Source organism: Aplysia californica, unplaced genomic scaffold (assembly GCF_000002075.1).
Source record: "Aplysia californica isolate F4 #8 unplaced genomic scaffold, AplCal3.0 scaffold00043, whole genome shotgun sequence".
In the NCBI taxonomy this organism is placed as follows: Eukaryota; Metazoa; Mollusca; class Gastropoda; order Aplysiida; family Aplysiidae; genus Aplysia; species Aplysia californica.
Genome location: NW_004797313.1, coordinates 534075 through 552678, shown reverse-complemented (window position 1 = coordinate 552678; position 18604 = coordinate 534075). Strand labels below are relative to the sequence as shown.

The 18604-nt window shown below is 36.2% G+C and overlaps 2 protein-coding genes across 10 annotated transcripts in view; one reads left to right on the top strand and one right to left on the bottom strand.

The window, feature by feature from the left end:
- The window catches only part of LOC101854148 (band 4.1-like protein 5), a 59732-nt gene extending 52697 nt beyond the window's left edge, over positions 1–7035 (bottom strand). For 5 of the 9 annotated variants that reach the window (XM_013079191.2, XM_013079193.2, XM_013079192.2 and 2 more), the window contains exons 1-5: positions 6721–7034; positions 2618–2722; positions 1955–1997; positions 1609–1687; positions 697–794 (exon numbers count right to left, since the gene is read on the bottom strand). In XM_013079191.2, coding sequence (XP_012934645.1) covers positions 697–794; positions 1609–1687; positions 1955–1997; positions 2618–2722; positions 6721–6879 — 484 coding nt within the window. In that variant the 5' untranslated portion in view covers positions 6880–7034. Of the gene's footprint in view, positions 1–696; positions 795–1608; positions 1688–1954; positions 1998–2617; positions 2723–6720 lie in introns of all 9 variants that reach the window. The other 4 variants (XM_035968161.1, XM_035968162.1, XM_013079196.2 and 1 more) reach the window with 2 other exon arrangements.
- An 8-nt stretch (positions 7036–7043) lies between these two features.
- LOC101853915 overlaps positions 7044–18604 on the top strand; it is an 18706-nt gene continuing 7145 nt past the window's right edge. Inside the window, exons 1-16 of the mRNA XM_013079197.2 lie at positions 7044–7259; positions 7836–7985; positions 8337–8502; positions 8792–8926; positions 9530–9611; positions 10349–10424; positions 10907–10980; positions 11795–11873; positions 12449–12567; positions 13763–13893; positions 14475–14509; positions 14956–15137; positions 15771–15886; positions 16385–16550; positions 17206–17286; positions 18005–18097. Coding sequence (XP_012934651.1) covers positions 7211–7259; positions 7836–7985; positions 8337–8502; positions 8792–8926; positions 9530–9611; positions 10349–10424; positions 10907–10980; positions 11795–11873; positions 12449–12567; positions 13763–13893; positions 14475–14509; positions 14956–15137; positions 15771–15886; positions 16385–16550; positions 17206–17286; positions 18005–18097 — 1734 coding nt within the window. The 5' untranslated portion in view covers positions 7044–7210. The remainder of the gene's footprint in view (positions 7260–7835; positions 7986–8336; positions 8503–8791; positions 8927–9529; positions 9612–10348; positions 10425–10906; positions 10981–11794; positions 11874–12448; positions 12568–13762; positions 13894–14474; positions 14510–14955; positions 15138–15770; positions 15887–16384; positions 16551–17205; positions 17287–18004; positions 18098–18604) is intronic.

The following is an 18604-nucleotide window of genomic DNA, read 5'->3' as shown; positions in this document are numbered from 1 at the left end:
GCAAAAATATATGGAAACATTTGGTGAGCAAAATTAGTTTGAACATATGATAAACAGCTCAAAAAGAAAACCAAAAATAACAGGTAGACCCGGACCATCTGATAATTTAGAGACTGAAAACATTCAGACACACAGATGGGAATTATGCAACTCTAGTCCAACTCCCCCCCCCCCCTCTCCCCCCAAAAAAAAACAAAGAAAAGAATGTATTCATTCACAGTAAGTCCGGTTTTGCAAACATTTAAAAAAAGACTGACTTCATGAAGAAAAGAAAAAGACAAAGAAGAAAAAAAGAACAAAACAAAGAATGTAAATCGTAATGGGAAACCTTGAACATGTAAAATGAGACCCATCTGCAAAATTATGGAGGCCACAGGAGAGCAGAAACCTTAAGTTTTATTTTTTTTAATTAAAGAAAAGGAAAAAAAACATGATCAAACGATGTTTAAAAAAGACATCAAAAGGGAAGGGGTTGATGAATAGCCAAAGACCAAGGTAAATGAAAGAAAAACAAAACAGAAACAAACAAAATCCAACAGCCTTTCACTGTGTATTTAGACATGCTAAAACCAAAGGAAGGTAAGGAGAAAAAGAAGCAAAACATTCACAAAAAGCCATCACAACCAAAAGTAAAAAGTTTTAACAAAACGTTCATTGTGTAAAGTGTATATCAAGTTCAAAATATGCTGTACTTACATTGCAGAGCAAGACCACACAGTTCAATTAACGTCTCATATGGACAGGGAAGGCGACCTGAGTAAATATCCTGCTTTAACTGAAGGAAGAACTGATACCTGTTGAGAGGAAGCACATTATTTTTTTAAATCACAGAACATTATTAAGGTTAAGAAACATAAATTCAAATTGTTAAGATTTTTTTTTAATCTTCTTTGATTGGAACAGGGAAAAAGTCCTTCCCATCAATGACAGCCTGTTAAAAACTTACATTACAGAACGTCACATCTCAGTGAGAAGTTAAATTCGAATTGAAGGTTTTGCTCTGTGCACATTTCTCACTCTTTCAGTAAAGAATATTAACTAAGGTAACAATTTCAAATTTAAAAATTGATGAACATGATTTTATTTCCACAAGGAATGCAACATATCTGGACAAACTCACTGGAATAAGTCACACAATTTCAAACACAAGGAAAACAAAGACAGTATTGTATGTTTTACACTGGGCTCAGCTTGCAAAACAGGTTGCTGCCTGCAAGGCACAGTATGAAACAATTAGACAAGAGCTCACACATTTTGCTCTATATGAAACTTGCTCTGTGTAGTGCCAAAGCAAAGTATATAGTCAAGGGAGATTTGTTATAGTTTTGCATTTCATACAGCTCAGGGCACATTGTGCTCAGTGACACAACCAGCCGTGGGACACTTTCCCTTGTTTCTCCCCAACTGTCCCATTCCTGTCACTCTAGACATAAGGGAGATTCTGACAAAGACGTCCCACAAATGAGATGAAATGGATGCGGTTTTTACAGCCAAATGCTTACGATGAAACTGCCTTCTCCATGTTGTATCGTCGCTGTCACAAAAAAAAAGTCGCAAAAGCTACAATTTGCTTTTTTCATCTTTAACATCAAAGAAGAAAAAACTTACCTTGTCAGCTCTTCATGAAGGTTGTTTGGCTCTGACGAATAAAATTTCACTCGAAAGCGGAAAGTGTACGGGGGCCCGACTGAAATCAAAACACACACACAAAAAAATTATAGGTATGTGGCTACACATGGGGCATCAACTACTGAGATAAAATATATACTTTGTGCCAGTTATTTTCGGTTTATAATCCTTATATTTTCACTGTCATTGTATATAAAACAATTTACCTGTGAAGTGCAAAAAAAAAATTATAACTGGCCAATTATAAAACAAAAGACGTTTTGATTATAATGGCATAGATCTATAGAGGACATATATTGTCAATACATTTGAATTAAATACTTACTTTTTACTTGTTTCTTTACTTGCTTCGTGGGATCAAGCCAGTGCTGTTGAAAACAGTACATGTAGACTTAAAAGACCTTTTTTAGGTGTGTGTATGTGTACACATGAGTAAGAGCCAGAGACAGAGTGAGAGAGAGAGAGAGAGAGAGAGAGAGACAGACAGACAGACAGACAGAGAGAATCACAAAGAAAGAAATGGGTCAGTGGAAAAACTATAGCCACACTAGTCCTACTAGATAGCAACACTCACAGCCAGTTTATCATCTTAAGACAAAGTTTATGTGACAAAAAAATTGACCTAAGATAAAGAGATACTTCAAAGTGGTAGTCGGGAGACCTGAGAATTACAGAGGAAATTGTTTGCCTTTGGTTTCTTTTTGACAACAGTACCAAAGAAGTGTTTTGTGTGTAACCAGGAAGAGAAAAAGCCACCATAACTTTTTTTAAATGACACAACATATCATTGGCATAACATGTCAAACTTCTTTAAATAACTTTATATAGGTTCATGAGAAATTGAAACAAAAAAGCAAAACTGAATTGTTTTTATGCAAACCTGTAGATGAAAAATAACAGGAGTCCACACCACCTTAATAAAAAAAACAACTTCTAGAATGAATATGTAGTGTCTTATTTCTTCTATTTCCAAAACAATTTAACTTACATTGACATTGAAATGATCTGTATACTGTAGACCAAAGTAATCCTTCTCTATGATGTCAAGATAATAGAACACCTGCTCAATCAGAGCACTGCCGTCTGCAGTTTTCTGAAAAAGGAACAAGATAACAGTTAGTCAATTTTTATTCCGTGCATAATACATTATAACAATTTTATTGATAATTTACTTATGCAGTGCATGGAGAGTGGAATACATTTCATTAGAACAATTTTACAACAAAAGGAGAATAGTTATTTCTCAGAACAATTTGAGCGACATTTTGGTGAAATCAGGTAATCGTCAAAATAATAAAAACGAAGATATCAACGTTTTTCCAACTAGTGAGCAATATAAAAAAAAAAAAATTTTCTCAACACCTTTTACTACACCCAAAACTCATTTGTGTTGATTTGGTCCTGTTGATTTTACTGAAAAATCTTGATGAAAGGTACAAAAATGTACATTTTCAGTCGACCAAGCTTTGGAAGTTACCAAACTTTCATTGCCATTTTCTCACTAATTTTACCTCTGACACCAGGCAACCCTCACCTCCTTCAATCACTTATAAAATATCTCCTCTTCTACGCAAGATAAAAGCAGATTTTTTGCTCATTAAAAACAAAATGAAATGCTTTAAAATACCAATAATATAACTATAAAATAATAATATGCCCCAAAATTGGCGAGCGCCTGATTCCACTGCATTGTGACACAATTGTTTACATCTCACACCAATTGCCATCTAAAATAGAGGTGCAGTATTGAAATATCAAACCCATTCTCACAGACAAAAGAATCTACAGATGTGATGCTCTCATACATTTTATGTTACAAGTAATAGATAACATGAAGAAATCAGATTCCATAAATGATGAAAATTTTTCTTCAAACAATGTGACTCTAAATTCCTGAGATGCAATTTTTTTCCCTTGTTGTTATGTTTAAAAAAACTAATGTAATCTCATTTAATTATATAATTTAAAAGTCATTATCACTTGAAATGACTTTCGTTTTAGAATCAATACATAAGTACCTCTAGATTTAGTGTTTTATAGCTTTAGTAAGATTTTACGGCATTTGCAACACAAAAAGGTCGAAGTGCTGAAGATTAGAGGTGTTACTAGAGAGTAACAAACACAAAATAGAAGGAGGGGAGGTAAAGAAGACAGATTTCTTATAGGAAAGAAGGAGCAAACTACACCAGAGCACCCGCCAACCACCCACAGATTTAGTGTGTGATAAATAAAGCAATTCATTGAACATTCCACACCCAAAAAGGTGAACAGGTAAAGAAAAAAAAAAATAGGACAAATAAGACATACACAGACACAGAAATTGAATTTTCAGTTTCCAGAACAAAGATTTTCAAAAAAGCTAAAAGTATGTATCTGTTTGAATACCAGTCATTTCGTCACACCATTGCAGTCAAGACGTCACAGTCATCTCATCATACCCTAAATCCACAACGTTGAATGGAGACGGTAATTTCGTAACAAACGTGCATTGTCATGGCAATAGCAAATCACGATTTTTGGGAGAGGGTTGGGAGAGTGTGCGGAAGGACGGGGGGTGGGCGCAACGGTTGTGCGAGTCGTTGGCCTACCTGATCAGCTACACCACTCACAAATATATCATGTATTGAGTATTGACAATATATTAAAATCTATTGAGTCAGATCAACAAAGTTTTTAAGTGATCTAAAATACTATTATTGATGAAAGGTGTGATTGGCAAGACCATATTTATTATTAGTTCTGTTAAAAATAAACTAGCTAATAGAAATGTACGGTACTGCGGTTTTGCTAAAAGCTAGACCCTTACTTTCAAACATAAAGCCAACGCTTTACCAGACATTGTTTTTGCCTTATTATTTAAACAATTAATTGTTCAACTACGGAACAGTTTGGACGAAGATTTGATTTACATAAATAATTTATATAACTTCAAAAAAAGCTTCAGGCTGATCCTCCAATACTCTACTAGCATATAACAATTTTGGAGAGGTATTTATTATAAGCGAAGTCATTTCGTCACACATAATTGGGGTGTGACAAGATGACCGCCTGACAAGATGACTGGTTACCATCTGTTCTGTTCCTACATCCTACGTACACAAATGTAAAATTGTCATGTTTTGAACACTGCCTAATAATACATGCGGATAACTTGAGAGTGACTGATGTACGCCATTGGCCAATATTTATAGTAACAGCCAACTTGTTTGACGTAACTGAGGGATTCCCACTTTGTTGTCGTTCACGGTGGCAACACAACCGCAAAGCACGATTGGAGTATTTCTAAAGCCTGTAGCTTATAGTGGCGTGGTGGAGAAGAACGATCGTTTTCCCTCCGTTTTGGAATTGGAGGAATCACTATTTGAAGAAAAGAACAATGCATAATTTCAATCGAGCAGTGACCCTCTCTATTTCTCTGCCTCTCTCTCTCTCCTCTGTGTATCGCTCGCCTTCCCTTTCTATCTTTCTCTCGTTCCCTCCTGCCAACTGGGGCATGTCATATACATTTTGCTAGCACTTCTCTCTCTCTCTCTCTCTCTTTCTCTTTCTCACACACACACACACACACACACACACTACCGGGTCTGGGCGCTGAAACTTTCCGAAATCACAAAAGAGTTCCCCTACCGGGTCTGTATACTTCGTGACTTTGTTCCTGGTTACCGGGTCTATACACTTCATTTTTAAAAACCTCTCTTTAATGAATTATCTGTGTATCCCAAAAGGCCACCTCTATTCTCACCCCGGGTGAGAATAGTGCAGGCGAGTCTTTTGGCTATTCTCACCCGGTGCGCATTCATCGTTATAGCCTAGATCTAGGCCAACCAATTTTGCGTTCACCCTAAAACACAGAATTCTACACTGTGATAACAGAAAAATTGTAGAATTCTGTGCCGTGAACAAACGTTCCATTACTACTGTTAGCCTACTAAAAGCGAACAATTTTGTCTGTGGGCAGTGGAGAGAGAGAGAGAAAGAGAGAGAGAGAAAGAGAGAGAGAGAGGAGTAGCGCGAGAACTTCCGGGCAAAACAAAACGGCGACCCGCGTAGTTCGGCTCTATTCGAAAAGTTAAATAGCCGTAGCATCTTTGTAGACGACCAAATTAATTTACTGTTGTGTTATAACATCATTTTATAACTTTGTTTTGGTCAATTTGATCGTCCACACCGATAGACAGTATTCAGAAAGAGATAGAGAGAGAGAAGAGGGGAGGAGTAGATCTTGCGAGAACTTATGGGCAAAACAAAATGGCGACCCCCGTAGTTCGGCTCGATTCGAAAAGTGAAATAGCCATATAGCATCTTTGTAGTCGATAAAATTAGCTTACTTTTACACTTGTGCTATAACGTAATCTTTTCTTTGCCAATTTTATATCCATTTGATCATCCACATCGATAGAAAGTATTCCGAAATTAGGAAAAACAGGTCTTGTTTCACACCGGGTGAGAATAGCCTACGGTGGCAAGTCTCACCCGGGGTGAGAGGTCGGGGTGAGAGGTCGATCGTATTTCTATTCTCACCCCGGTTGGAATAGCCACTTCCTAAAATGTTCACTTGTAGAGGCAAAAACTATGGGAGCCAAAACTATGACCTCTGTCACTGCCTCTGCTTCATCAACAAAGCAGTAACCCGCATTCACAGTGAGAGACTGGAGTTGAACGATTACGATGTGTCACTACTGTGTCATCGCAGCAACGGCAACAGCCCAGGGCCGGGATGGGAGGGAGTCTTTACTTTAAGTTTAGTAAGCGAAGTTTTTCTACTTCTCGCCAGCGTTCTAAATGTGTAGTATCTTTTAGATTCTGGCTTATCTTGCAATCTCAAAATAAGAATAGAAGTCACTAGATATCTACATTGCATCGGGGTAGGGCATCCTCTGCTGTGCCAGCCACAGTGACAGTGACAGTGAGTTAGTTTGAAAAGAGTGAAAGTGAAGTTGAAATCGGGGGTACGATCTCTGGATTATGCCTATGCTCAAGTCTTCGTGGACTTCGGTAACATTCCCCCCATAATAACAATCGCTTTCGTTTAATTATCTGCTTACATATATAACAAAATTAATGTCTCTAAATAACAAATGTCAGCCTTACTTGAACATCCACAGTTATATCAGTACCATCCAGAAGCATTATGGTGCAAACGATAGCATTCTTCTTCTTGACACTTGCATGTTGGTGTTGTTGACCCACATCTTGCTGCTGCGGTCGTCGGGTACGACGTTTGCTCAGAAAGCGGATCAAGGCCGCCATGCTACTAAGAACACAACATTTAAGAAAAACAACAAACTCTAAAATATAGTTACAGCTTTCCAGTCAAACGTCACTCGAAACTGAAGGTTAAAACACAGAGCCATTACACACAGTAAAATCCATCTCAGACCGACTACATGATTCTTCCTCTTCCTTCTTACGGAGAACGACGGAACGAACCGATGACTTCCGGACAAATAAAAAAAAGTTGGATCCGGCTCTTTCCGCTGCCACTGCTAGCGTCCTAGCAACAGACATTGGTTCCTCGCAGTTTCGGTTTTAACAAAGTTGATAATTGAATGACTCTTACAGAGTCCTTGAACAACTATTCATGGCTGTCTCAAGATCAGTTAAAAAGTTGTTCGAGGGCAATTCACCAGGTAATACATACTCTTGCTCTTTATACATCTAGATCTAGTGCAAAATGGATGGGGAGGATGCTGTTGGGATTGTCACTGAAAAGTGAAATAGCCTAGCCTACAGTCACACTACACAGTAGTAGTCACGTTTAACTTAGTTATTAATCTAGATATCTAGTTAAATTTTACGATTGAGTGGTTTAATAATACGAATATTTACAGTAAACAGCGGTATAAACAATAATAGCAACAAAAACAGCTATGGTTCGAATTCTGAATCTTTTGCACAAGAAGAGATGGTTGAAAAGTTTGAGCTTTGAAACTGAGAGGTTTGCTGTGAAGTTTGGAAACATTTAATATTACTGGGGTGTTTTGATGCTAGATCTATAGAAAATTCACAATTGACAACAACAGGAGAAATTCCACACAAAGGTGTAGATTATGTCCCCAGCAGTCAATAACCTACAAAATGTATTATATGATTGTACAGCCTGCAATTTTGTCAGACTATACCAGAGTATGCTATTGTTCCTGGTTATAGATTTCATTTTTAGTACCTACTGATCTCGTACCCAAGAATCTTTCTTTATATTTCAGTGAATAAATATGATCTTCTTACACTGGAACAGCAAGGAGTTGGATTGACGGAAGAGCGAATGGTATTAGCCTTTCAAGCCCTTGATGAATTGATACCAAATCTTGGTGTTTTTTCCCGGATATTTCAAAAACTGAGAGAGGATTTATTTGGTATGTTTATACTATCATCTTCCAAAGCCAGTGAATAATTATTTTTGTCAAAGCCTGCAGATGTAACATTACTTCTTTTAAATAAATTAACTGCACTGCAATTACATTTACCGCTTTTGAAACATAATGAAATAGTGATTTTTTTTCTTCTGTCTTATCTTGTCCTGTCGTTTCATTCAGTATATTGTTGATCTGATTTTGACTGTCAGAATGGAAAAAGAATGACTATTATCATTTGAAAAATATTTTTATAATTATCATGCCTAACGTTTGTGAGTGTGTGTGGGGGGGTCTTTTTAATTTATATTGCTTTTTCTGAATTCACACCGCTGACTGCTTATTTGTCCTCAGAGGCTGTTTATAGTGATGAACTCACAGGGTCAGCTGAAAGCCAAGGAGTTGGGGACAGTGGCTATATTCAGAGACTTCCTTACTTTTCTTTGGTCAGACAAGTGTACAATGAAAGACATGAATTTACAGAAGAACTCAAGGAACAACTTGAAATTGTAAAGAAAAGGTAAGTACCCTAGTGATTTAATTTTTGTTTCCCTGTTACATCTTTGTTGAAGTTTGTGATACTGCAGCACTGTTTTGAGGATATCATGCTGCTCCACTTTTGGAATGCCAATTTGGAAATGAGGTGGAAAGAAAGGATAAACATCTAATTAATACTGCTATGGTAGCATTGCAAAGCATGATATTTTTAGCATGTAAAAAGAAGTGCATCAAAAATATTGATTTATATATATAAAACAGAATTCTATTATTTCTCACTCATCGGCCTACCTTTTTCTTTTATTTTTTAGGCTTTTTGACAAGCACAAACAGCTTGAGGAAGCCCAAGAAACTATTGCAGACAAAGAGGACCACATAAGTGTTTTGAATTCTACAAAGGATGAGCTCCAGTCTATCATTGAAGATAAGGACAAACAAATTGAAGAGTAAGTCTTTTTTTTATACAATGACAGTTTTGTTTTCACAGGTGTAGAGGCAAAAGGAAACTATTATAAACAGTTCAATATCTTTTATTGATTGGTTTGAAAAGATAGGCAAAAAAGCATTATACATCTGCTTTAAGAAGTGAATGGAAATAAGGTGTTGATAATAAAATATTATAATAGCAGGAAGTTCTTTTTAAATAAACTATAAGTTTTTAGAAATTATCTCTGACTTGCCTGCTGAAGTGGAACAGATTTCTTATGAGCTTGGCTTGCATTTCGACTTTCAAAGGTTGTTTTGAAGATGGGTCCTTAATTATTTAACTCCTTCTGAAATATTTTCCTCTCTGTTGACATTAAGAGATCAATAAAAATTAACATCATCCTGTCAGTTTGTTAGTGTTTGAGCGCTTAATCGGATGCTTGCACTGTTTGCTTCCTGGGAAGCCGAGAATGTTTCTGAGTGTTATAGGGTCTTCTGGGGTACTAATATAGAGTAAAACACTTAAAGCTTGCTGTTGAGCAGGGGTATACGCTATACAAATGCTATTTATTGTTTATTGTCATATACAATTTATTAAAACTACTGACGTTTAAATTTTCCAGGCTTGAAGAAGAGCTTGAGCAGACAAGAGATCAGGCAAGAAACAAAGAACATCAACTTGAATGTGATATTGCTGATCTCAAGGTAATTTGAATATATCACAGTGTATCATGTCATGTAAATTTGTTGATTTATCAATGAGCTCTGTTTCAGAAACAAAACATTTCAACTTGAATTTTAAGTTTTAGTCTTGATGGTAATTGTCTGTTGCAATATACATATATGTAGATCTTGACTATAGGGAATCTGGATAAAAAACAATGACTATAGGAAATACATAGTTGATATACTGAATATAGTATTAGAGTTCTTTCAGGGACAATTATGGTCCTCAGCAACTGTTAGTTATCCTGGTTTCCAAAATGTGAAGCTGATGAAAAAAATGCAACGTCATATCCCAGTCTGAACACTAGTCTTTCATAGTATTTGCCCCCTCTCCCCTTCTTATTAAGATAATTGCACTTACTCTAAGTGAAGTGCTGTTTGTGTCGAGGATACAATATCAGTTCCTGCACAGTTAGAAATGGTCCATCTATTGGTCTTTGGATCTAGAGTCGGGCAACATAATCATTAGACCTCCAACACAGGAACACCTGTTTATTTTTATGCGGGGGTTTGAGTCTTTTATCCTGCTATATGTGTTATTTTGTCAACAGAATCTTTTATACAGCTTAAAAAACTGGTACCATCACCCTTAAACAATTTAAACATATGCACAAAGTGTTTTGGAATTATGGTGACAAGACAAAAAAATTGAACTATTTAATTGTGTTTTATATTGTTCTTTTTCCCTTGTTTTCTCACTCATAATAACAATACAGGAGTCACTTGATGAAGCCAAAACAGAGATTAACTATCTGTCACAGTTCAAAAAGGGATATGATGATCTCTACTATGGTGAGATTCATGAATTTTAAAATGTTTTTTTAAGGTTTGAAATTTTTGTTTTCTTGTTTTCTGTAGATTTCTTATTCAGGCATGTAATTCGTTACTGGTATTCCTTGTTTCTCTGTCCTGATCTGTTTTGCTCAAAGTGCAAAAGTAGAAATGTGCTAATGAATCAAATTTTAGAGTCTTTTATGAAGGCTTTTCAATTTTTCTTGTCATATGAAAGTCGACATGATCCGAATTTCACATTCTGCGTAATGCAGGGATGGTGTACCTAGTCTGAATTGCATGATTTTAGTTTGTGAGAAAGAAATGCTTGCATTTCCTTGTTTTATTTGTCTTGAGCAGTAGCCTATAGTTACACAAACTTACTTTCAGTTAAGATCATTTCCCAGAGAAAGAAACTTTGCAAAATGTATTTGACTCCAAGTCGCAGTAGCCTATTCTTCTCTTGATGGTTCACACTTTTTAAAATTTCTTTTTGTCATCAGCCTTCATGGAAAAAAATGATGCACTGGATTGCAATCCAAAGAAAAAGAAAAAGTCAATGATATCTACAAAGCGAGTAAGTTTCGTTCATGTTCAAATTAAAACCAAAACTATTGTTGCTGTAAAGTATTTTGAACTTTTCTATTTTGCTTGACCTTCAGGACAGTATAAAAAGCTGGAATGTACTTATGTACTCAAGTTGCAAACATATCAATAGCTGAGTGCAAGATTCCAATAAACACCAAAAGGAAAAATGGTGTTTATAGGAGTCTAGCATTCACTCATCGCTATAAAAAAGAAACGATTTAAGACATATTTTTCAATTTTTTATCTTCATCTGTACTCCTGCCCTGAGTGCTACTAACTTTTACTTATATAGCTCTCTTTACAATCTGGGCTTTAGGAGTCCTTCCTCTTCAGTAAACAGCATACCTTTTTCTAAAGTACTTTTCATTCATTAAAAAAAAAACTTTCTTTACTTTTTCAATTGAAATAAACGTTTTGTTTTGCTAAGTCAGTCAGTCTCCGCATGCTTTAATTTTTGTTTACTTTCAACATTCTGGATGTCTTTACCATGCACAACATGGTATTGGGACCTTTTGAATTTTTGGGCTTGATTGGAAAAAAATATGTGCAAGATCTCATCTACACTAAAATCTGAGTTGCGGAGAACCTGAGAAAAAGACAAAAGCTCTTTTCCTCCAATCGTATACGCAAGAACCCAAGGTTGATCCAGTGCTTTGAGACAAAATGTGAACTTTTTTTCTTGAGTTTTATAGGACTTCTGCTATTTTATGATCTGGGGAAAGTTTTAAGTCATGCACACACATTAAGAATATAATGTAAAATTTAAAAGCTATTTCATACCTTGGCTGTTTCTATCTGGTCAGGCAAATTTGCTGAGTGGGGCTGAGTCTGCACAAAAGCTGGAAGAGCAAGTTCTGTCTGTTATGAACACAGCTATTGAAGGTATCCAAAATTATTACTAATGGATATTTATTTGAATTACTTTTGATTCCATTTATAGTCACTCTTTTGAAACTATTGATAAATTCTTTGTATGACTTCTCCCAAAATTCTATAGCACCTTTGTGCCATTTTCAGCACAGGAAGGTTATTTATGAGGCAGACCTCCCATTTACTGTTCATCAGACGAGGCTCAAATTTACAAACACCTCCTTTGGGATTTCAAACCTGGGTTATTTTGAAGGAGATAAGCAGCTAATCTTGAGACCCATACCTGGCATAAAGCCGAACCAGACTGTAGTAAAGATATTGGCTACATTCTGTTAAGTGTTTTTTATGTTCTTAATATTTTAAGTATTTCTTAACAATCAAAAACTTTGTTTTAACATTAAAAATTCAATGTCTGCATTCGTGGATCTTATGGAATGCAGCAAGATAACGGAGTTAACGATCTGATTTCACACAGACTTCAACATATCATCCCTAATATTGCAAAGTTGAACGTATACTTTTATGCTTTGCTGACAGAAAAAAAAATCAGTATTTCGAATTTCTTTGGGGGGGTTTTTATGTTTCAGAATATGACAAGTACATTGAAACTCACAAGACAGATCTTGTGGAGAAGGTTTACCACGAAGACATGACTGAGGCAGAATTGGACTTGCAGGATCTAGAGATGAATGAAGCAGATGAAGAGGTAGATTTTCTTTCCTGGATAGCTGTGATAACGTATACTGCATTGAAATCAGTCATTATAAATGGAGAGTTGTTTGAGAACTGGCAAGTAAGACTGGACATGTCGTACTGATTAAAGATGAGTTGAAAATAACCAGCTGTATTGGTGATGATATAAGCAACAGAAAAAATTCTGTCTCATTGCTTATGGTGCAGGTTTTAATAGAAAGTTGTCTCCCTCAAAATAATGGGTCCATTTAACTTTATTCATGGTAGATTTCATACAATATTGGAATGTTTTTATATCACTTTCTAAGCTGGCTAGAGAATTTTAGTTTTTTAAAGAATGCATGTGAAGGTTGTTGATGAAAGCTTGAAAACAACATTGGGAGGCGCTTGTTCTCAGAAAAATGGTAGCCTTTATTTTAACCCAGCAAGGCATACAGTGGTCAGATGAAGTATATCATTATCATCATCATGCGGACAAGTATTTATAACAATGGCAGTGTGAGTTGTAGTGGGGACAAGCTAACAACTCTCTGTTCTAAATCAGCTGACTAAAAGCCTTAGGCATCAGCAAGGTATAGGCCTCTAAACAGGTAGGGTGTTCTCTAAATTACTACCTGTCCTCTCTTATAATGTGCCTTTGCCATTTCCTTCAGGTCTGAAGTACACCCTCTTTAAATAGTTAATTTGTGTATGTAGTGAAAAAAATCTATGTCACAATATTTGCTAATTACTCTTCAGCTTAGCTGTCCAACTTTAGGAACAGAACACCGGCTAAAAATAAACTTTGTGCAGTGGTCAGTGATATCTCATATTATGTAATATTATCCTGTTTGCTCTACACACCTTCATATATACACGCAAAGAGTAGGATTTTACATCTCACACTGCTCGCTGAACATTACTACAGGAGAGACAAAGCTCACAGTCTGCTCAAATTTTTAAATATAGTTTTAAAGTAATGACTGTCACTATCAACTGTAGAACATAATACTGTCAAACATTCTCTAATGGCCACCTGTCCTAGACCATCATCAGTACAAAAGACCAGTGCCCACTTCTCTTTCTTTGTATTACAATGACTCTGTTCAAGACGGCTACCCATTTAGGCCAACCACTTTTCTCCTCAACAATGGGTGCTGGTCTTGGACAATTTCGCCAGTATTTTGTATGAGGCTCATCTTTTCTTTCTTTTGATTTCTTCCCCAAAGCTGGAATCTGTCCAAAAACGGTTCCAGGGCACCATTGGGAACCTGATGACAGAGCTGGAGTTACTACGTCAACACAGTACCATGTTGATGGAGCAGCTTCAGATCTTGGAGGAAATCAAACCGGCTGCACCGTAATTATTATAATTTAGTCTACTTACAATGCAGAGTCATATTTCAGTTCTATTTTATTTGAGTTGTTTGTTAGAGTTAAGGTTGTTTTTGTTTTGGTTTACTTTGGAAGTGGGTCATTTTGGAAACAAAGGTCACTGCTTGTGGGTTGTACCTGGTTTACAAAGCATTCACACACTGAAAAATGATATCGTCTCATAAGCAGAGAATTGATATTGTTTTATTATTGCAGTACGTAGGCTTATTTCTATTTTGGATAAATTTAATAAGATGGTGTTGTTTCTCATTATATACATAAGTACTGAGTGATAAAAGAACCCTTGATGATTTATTCTCCAAAAAAACAATTAGTTGTTTCCCTGATTTATGATTTACTCTTTAGTTCCTGTTCTTTTTCTTTGCTATGAGTACAGATAGGACAAGACTTGGCAATTGGAAATAAATTGTTGATGTGCTACCCTTTACATACAATCTTTACTTTTTTTCAGTGGAAAATAAAAGAAGAAAGCATACTTTACAAGGTACTAAAACTATATATACTGTACTGTTAATTTTTATTTTAAATTTTTTTTACCTTCTTCAGGAGGAAGAAAGAGACAAAAGCTGCAAATGGAAAAGGTAAGCTTCAAAATAATTTGGTCATTTAATCTATTTTACAGAATAAACTGTAGTGCTGATTTTCATCCATTTCAATCATTTTTACTACATGTTTGGTTTGGATGTCAAAAGAATGCATTTCTTTTAAATAAATCCTGTCTCTGTCTGCTTTGGTTAAGCTATTGCGAGGCAGAGGCCAGTACTGCCGTGGAGAGGATGATGCTTTTGGGAATAAAAAAAGGAAGCGGAAAATCTGGCATCCTTGCAGGAAAGAACAGAAGAACGTTCACCCAGATGTGCACTGGCACAATCAGTAGAGGGACCCTCGGCAACATTTTGGAGAGAGCAACGGAGCATCAATGGACATGTCCGGAGTGCAGGGATGTTGCTTCCTGAAACAAGAACAAGAACAAGTCAGATTGTGTACACTATTCATACTAAAGTCTCCTTTTTGTTGCTTTTTGCAGGAGATTCTCTTTTGTTTGCTGGGTTAGAAGAGGAAGAGATCACTGAGGAAGTTGCTGATCCGTTCATTCCCCAAGAAAGAGTCTTCAGTAAATACGCTGCCATGCTGTACACTTCCAACAACCACGGGAAAACGTTTGAGGAGTTCAAGGATGCAAAATACTGTGCCAGTTGTGGGGAAAAAGTGAGCTTGTTTTAAATGTTTCCATTATGTTTCTTTCCAAACGGCCATTTAATGCCTAAAGACACTCTGTTTGACTAAAAAATAGCTACTTTGTGTTTTATGTATGCTTCATGTTTTGCTGGCTTTTCATCAAAATATTGAATAGAAATAATTCCTATACAAATGTGAGATGAAATGACAAACTTTATTTTTAACATTTGCATGTTGAATTCTCTCAGTGAGAATATTATGCGGCAACGTATATCTTAATTCTGCTCTCAGACTTTCAAAAGAAGTTATAAAGTTATTTGCTTGAGGTATCAGTACTTACTTTTACGTACAGTAGAGTTCGCTTAAATCAAATTCTGTGCGACTGCCAGATCTTCGTCAGCTTAGCTGGATTTTCAGTTAAGAGAGGCTGCTCAAAGAGAAAAAAATAAAGTGGTCATTTTCTTTTCTTTCGGGTTACCACTGTTTTTTGGATTCACCGTGTTTGGCTTAAGCGGACTCCACTGTATATGGAAGTGCTCTGTCAGCAACAGCTGTATCCTTGTGTCGAGGTAGACAACAAAATGCAAACTTTATTGTTACATTAGTAGAAGGTTCAGATGTTGTCCACTATAGGAATTTCCTTCTTTTTTAAAATTTTCTCAGACTGTGATATGTCCTCACAAGTTGGGAGGAGCTGAGAAAATTTTTATTCTCCCTCACAACTGCTCTCACATCAAAATCATACGACCAAAAGTGAGGATCAACAAAGAATTTGCAGAGTAAGTATGAGGCATATTTTAGAAATCTACATTAAGGTGTGCTGTTTTCAGAGAATCTTTTATTCTAGGAACCATATCCTACTTATGAATTGTTATACATATATATTATGTAGTTGTAGATTTTTGCCACTTTTGACTACTGGCCTTTTTTTTTTCTCAAAGACATGCTCAATACCTGTCTTTTTCTGGTGACTTATGCCTCAAATATTCACCAGTCCAATGAATAGTTTAAGTGTTTGTACCCTTTAAACCTCCTTTTTTGCATTGCTTTTACTTTTAATGTCAAAATATTATATCAAAGACTCAGGCGATTCGAAGGTGCCACTGGTAGGTCATACTTCTTAATTCTACTTCTGTCATTTCTGTCTGTCTGTCCTGCTTTTTCCTGGCACTAAGTGACTGTTATTAAGTCGATGTGCATCTCTTTGCTTAAATGAAATTCTGTTACAGATGTACAGTTATGCCATTAATTCACTGGATCTTGTCGTCTGTTCGCAGAGATATTATGAAACCCCAGAGCCCGGACCCCACCCTAGACTTTGCCCCATCCATGAGCAGTGCAGGCCACAGCTTTGTGTCAGGTCAGATCCAGGACATGCCAGCCACACCCGGCACAGTCACATCCAGGGAGAGTCCGTCGCTGGGAGCTGGGGAGGTTTACATGGTACACAAACTCTCATTGTATTAAGTTGCAATTTGAATACTATGCTTGTGTAAATGTGTGTGTTCTGCTTTGATGTTTCTATTTGTTTGCTTTCTTGTTTTCTTGCTTTTTTATTTGTGTTTGCGTGTGTGTGTGTGTTTGTGTTTGTGTGTGTGTGTATGTGTGTGTGTATTTTTGCAGAGTATTTGTGTGTGCCTGCATTCAGGAAAGATCCTGTGCCCCCTATTTCCATTATTTTACTAAACACAAATTTCAATTTTGTGTTTATATTTTTAGGTGCATTATTCTGTATCATTGAATTTATTACAGGCTTGTGTCAGCTGATTATAAGATCTGTTGCTTTGTGAAATTAACTTTTTTTTTTTTTGGGGGGGGGTAGTTTTCTGATAATGATATGATATTAAATGAAGAATGATTGTCTTTACTTTTGTCAAAAAAAGAGCATGGCACATATCTATCTCTTAATTTTTTTAAGGCAGTACCTACAGATAGATATGCGTCCCTTGAGTTCAATTGAGCAAGAAGATGGAAGATAGTTCTCATAGCTTAAAAGAGTAGGCAGATTCCATGATACTACTTTTCCTCCTGTTTCAACCCCCCAAAAATAGTTTTGAGCTGTGAATAAATCATGATCTTGTGTCTACATTTTTCCCAGGTTCACACTATGCAAAGGTTATGGGATGACTACAGACAACGAACAAGCATTGAAAGAACAATCCCAAGAGCTCTTGATCCAGTGAGTGCCCTAAGGCATTCTTTGATAAAACTTTAAGTTTAGATTTCGACATTTCTTCATATTTGTCTGTTTCGGACATCACATAGGGTAGTAGTTGTGGAAAGGAGAAAGCAAAAATTGTCCTATCTGTTCTTTCTAACAAACAGATTGTTATTTAACATAGTATGGACAATGAGAGTGGCGCAGGAGATTGACTCACCAAGTTCCACGATTGGCCCTTAGTTTCTGTTGAAACATCATCATCCTAAAGAAAGGCTGTTGTCTCACTCAAATTTAGAGTAATTATTTTTCAGTTTTGCTGTTTTGGAGCTGAGGACAGTATTTATGTTCTCTGCAACAAGAGTGGAAAATTATGACAATCACTTTCGATACTGTGGGAAGAAAGTGATCCTGGCAAGATTCATTTATGGCTTTATCTACTTTGGTCAATATTTTGAAAGTTGAAACATGTTACATTCATTCTATAACAATAAGTATTGCTCTATTATGTGAATTTTCTAGGCCTAAAGATAGTTTCCTTCAGAAGAATGTCATTATGTTACGCGATGAACTGAAACAGATATTTTTTTTAATAAATTAAAGGCACACATTTACTCTTTCCAGCAGAGTTTTATTAATGTATACACTTTCTAGCAATGATTAGCATCCATATCAACTGCTTGGAGAGACTTTTTGACTTGTAATTGCTTAAGTTACTTTTTATATTATTGTTTTTCAGGAGAGATCAAAATCCCTTCTCGAGCAGTTCCTTGGTTATGTTGTGTGGACTGATGAGTATACCACTGATGAGGAAGCAAACTTGTCTATTTTGGTAAGACTGCAAACTATTTCTGGTATGTATAACAGTTTAGATTAGTAGATGCAGAATTGTCATTGCCACCGTAAACTTAACTCAATACTGTAGACTAAAGGATGTATTGTCCATGTTCCTGCTGTAAACTGAAATCTTTTGTTTTCTGTTGTTTCAGTCATCTTTTGACTTTTTTCTGGTATTCAACGACTGTCCGTGCATCCAACCCATTTTTTCAAAGTCACTAAAAACTTATTAATAACCTAATGCTGCCCTGCACTGATTGTTGCAGTGGAACTCGGATTCAATGAAAGGAGATGGATTTCCCGTTTATTTTCTTCTTTAAAATCAATAAAAATAACCCGCATTCAACGAACACTTAAATCAGTGAGCTCAGATTGAACGAGGTCGCTTCCAGGGTGAACAGCCCCCGCAGACATTGCTTCACTCGTTTTTCTCCCACAACAAACTTTATCTATTCCAAGAAACCATCCATTGCGCCTGCATCGTGAACCATTATTCACTTAC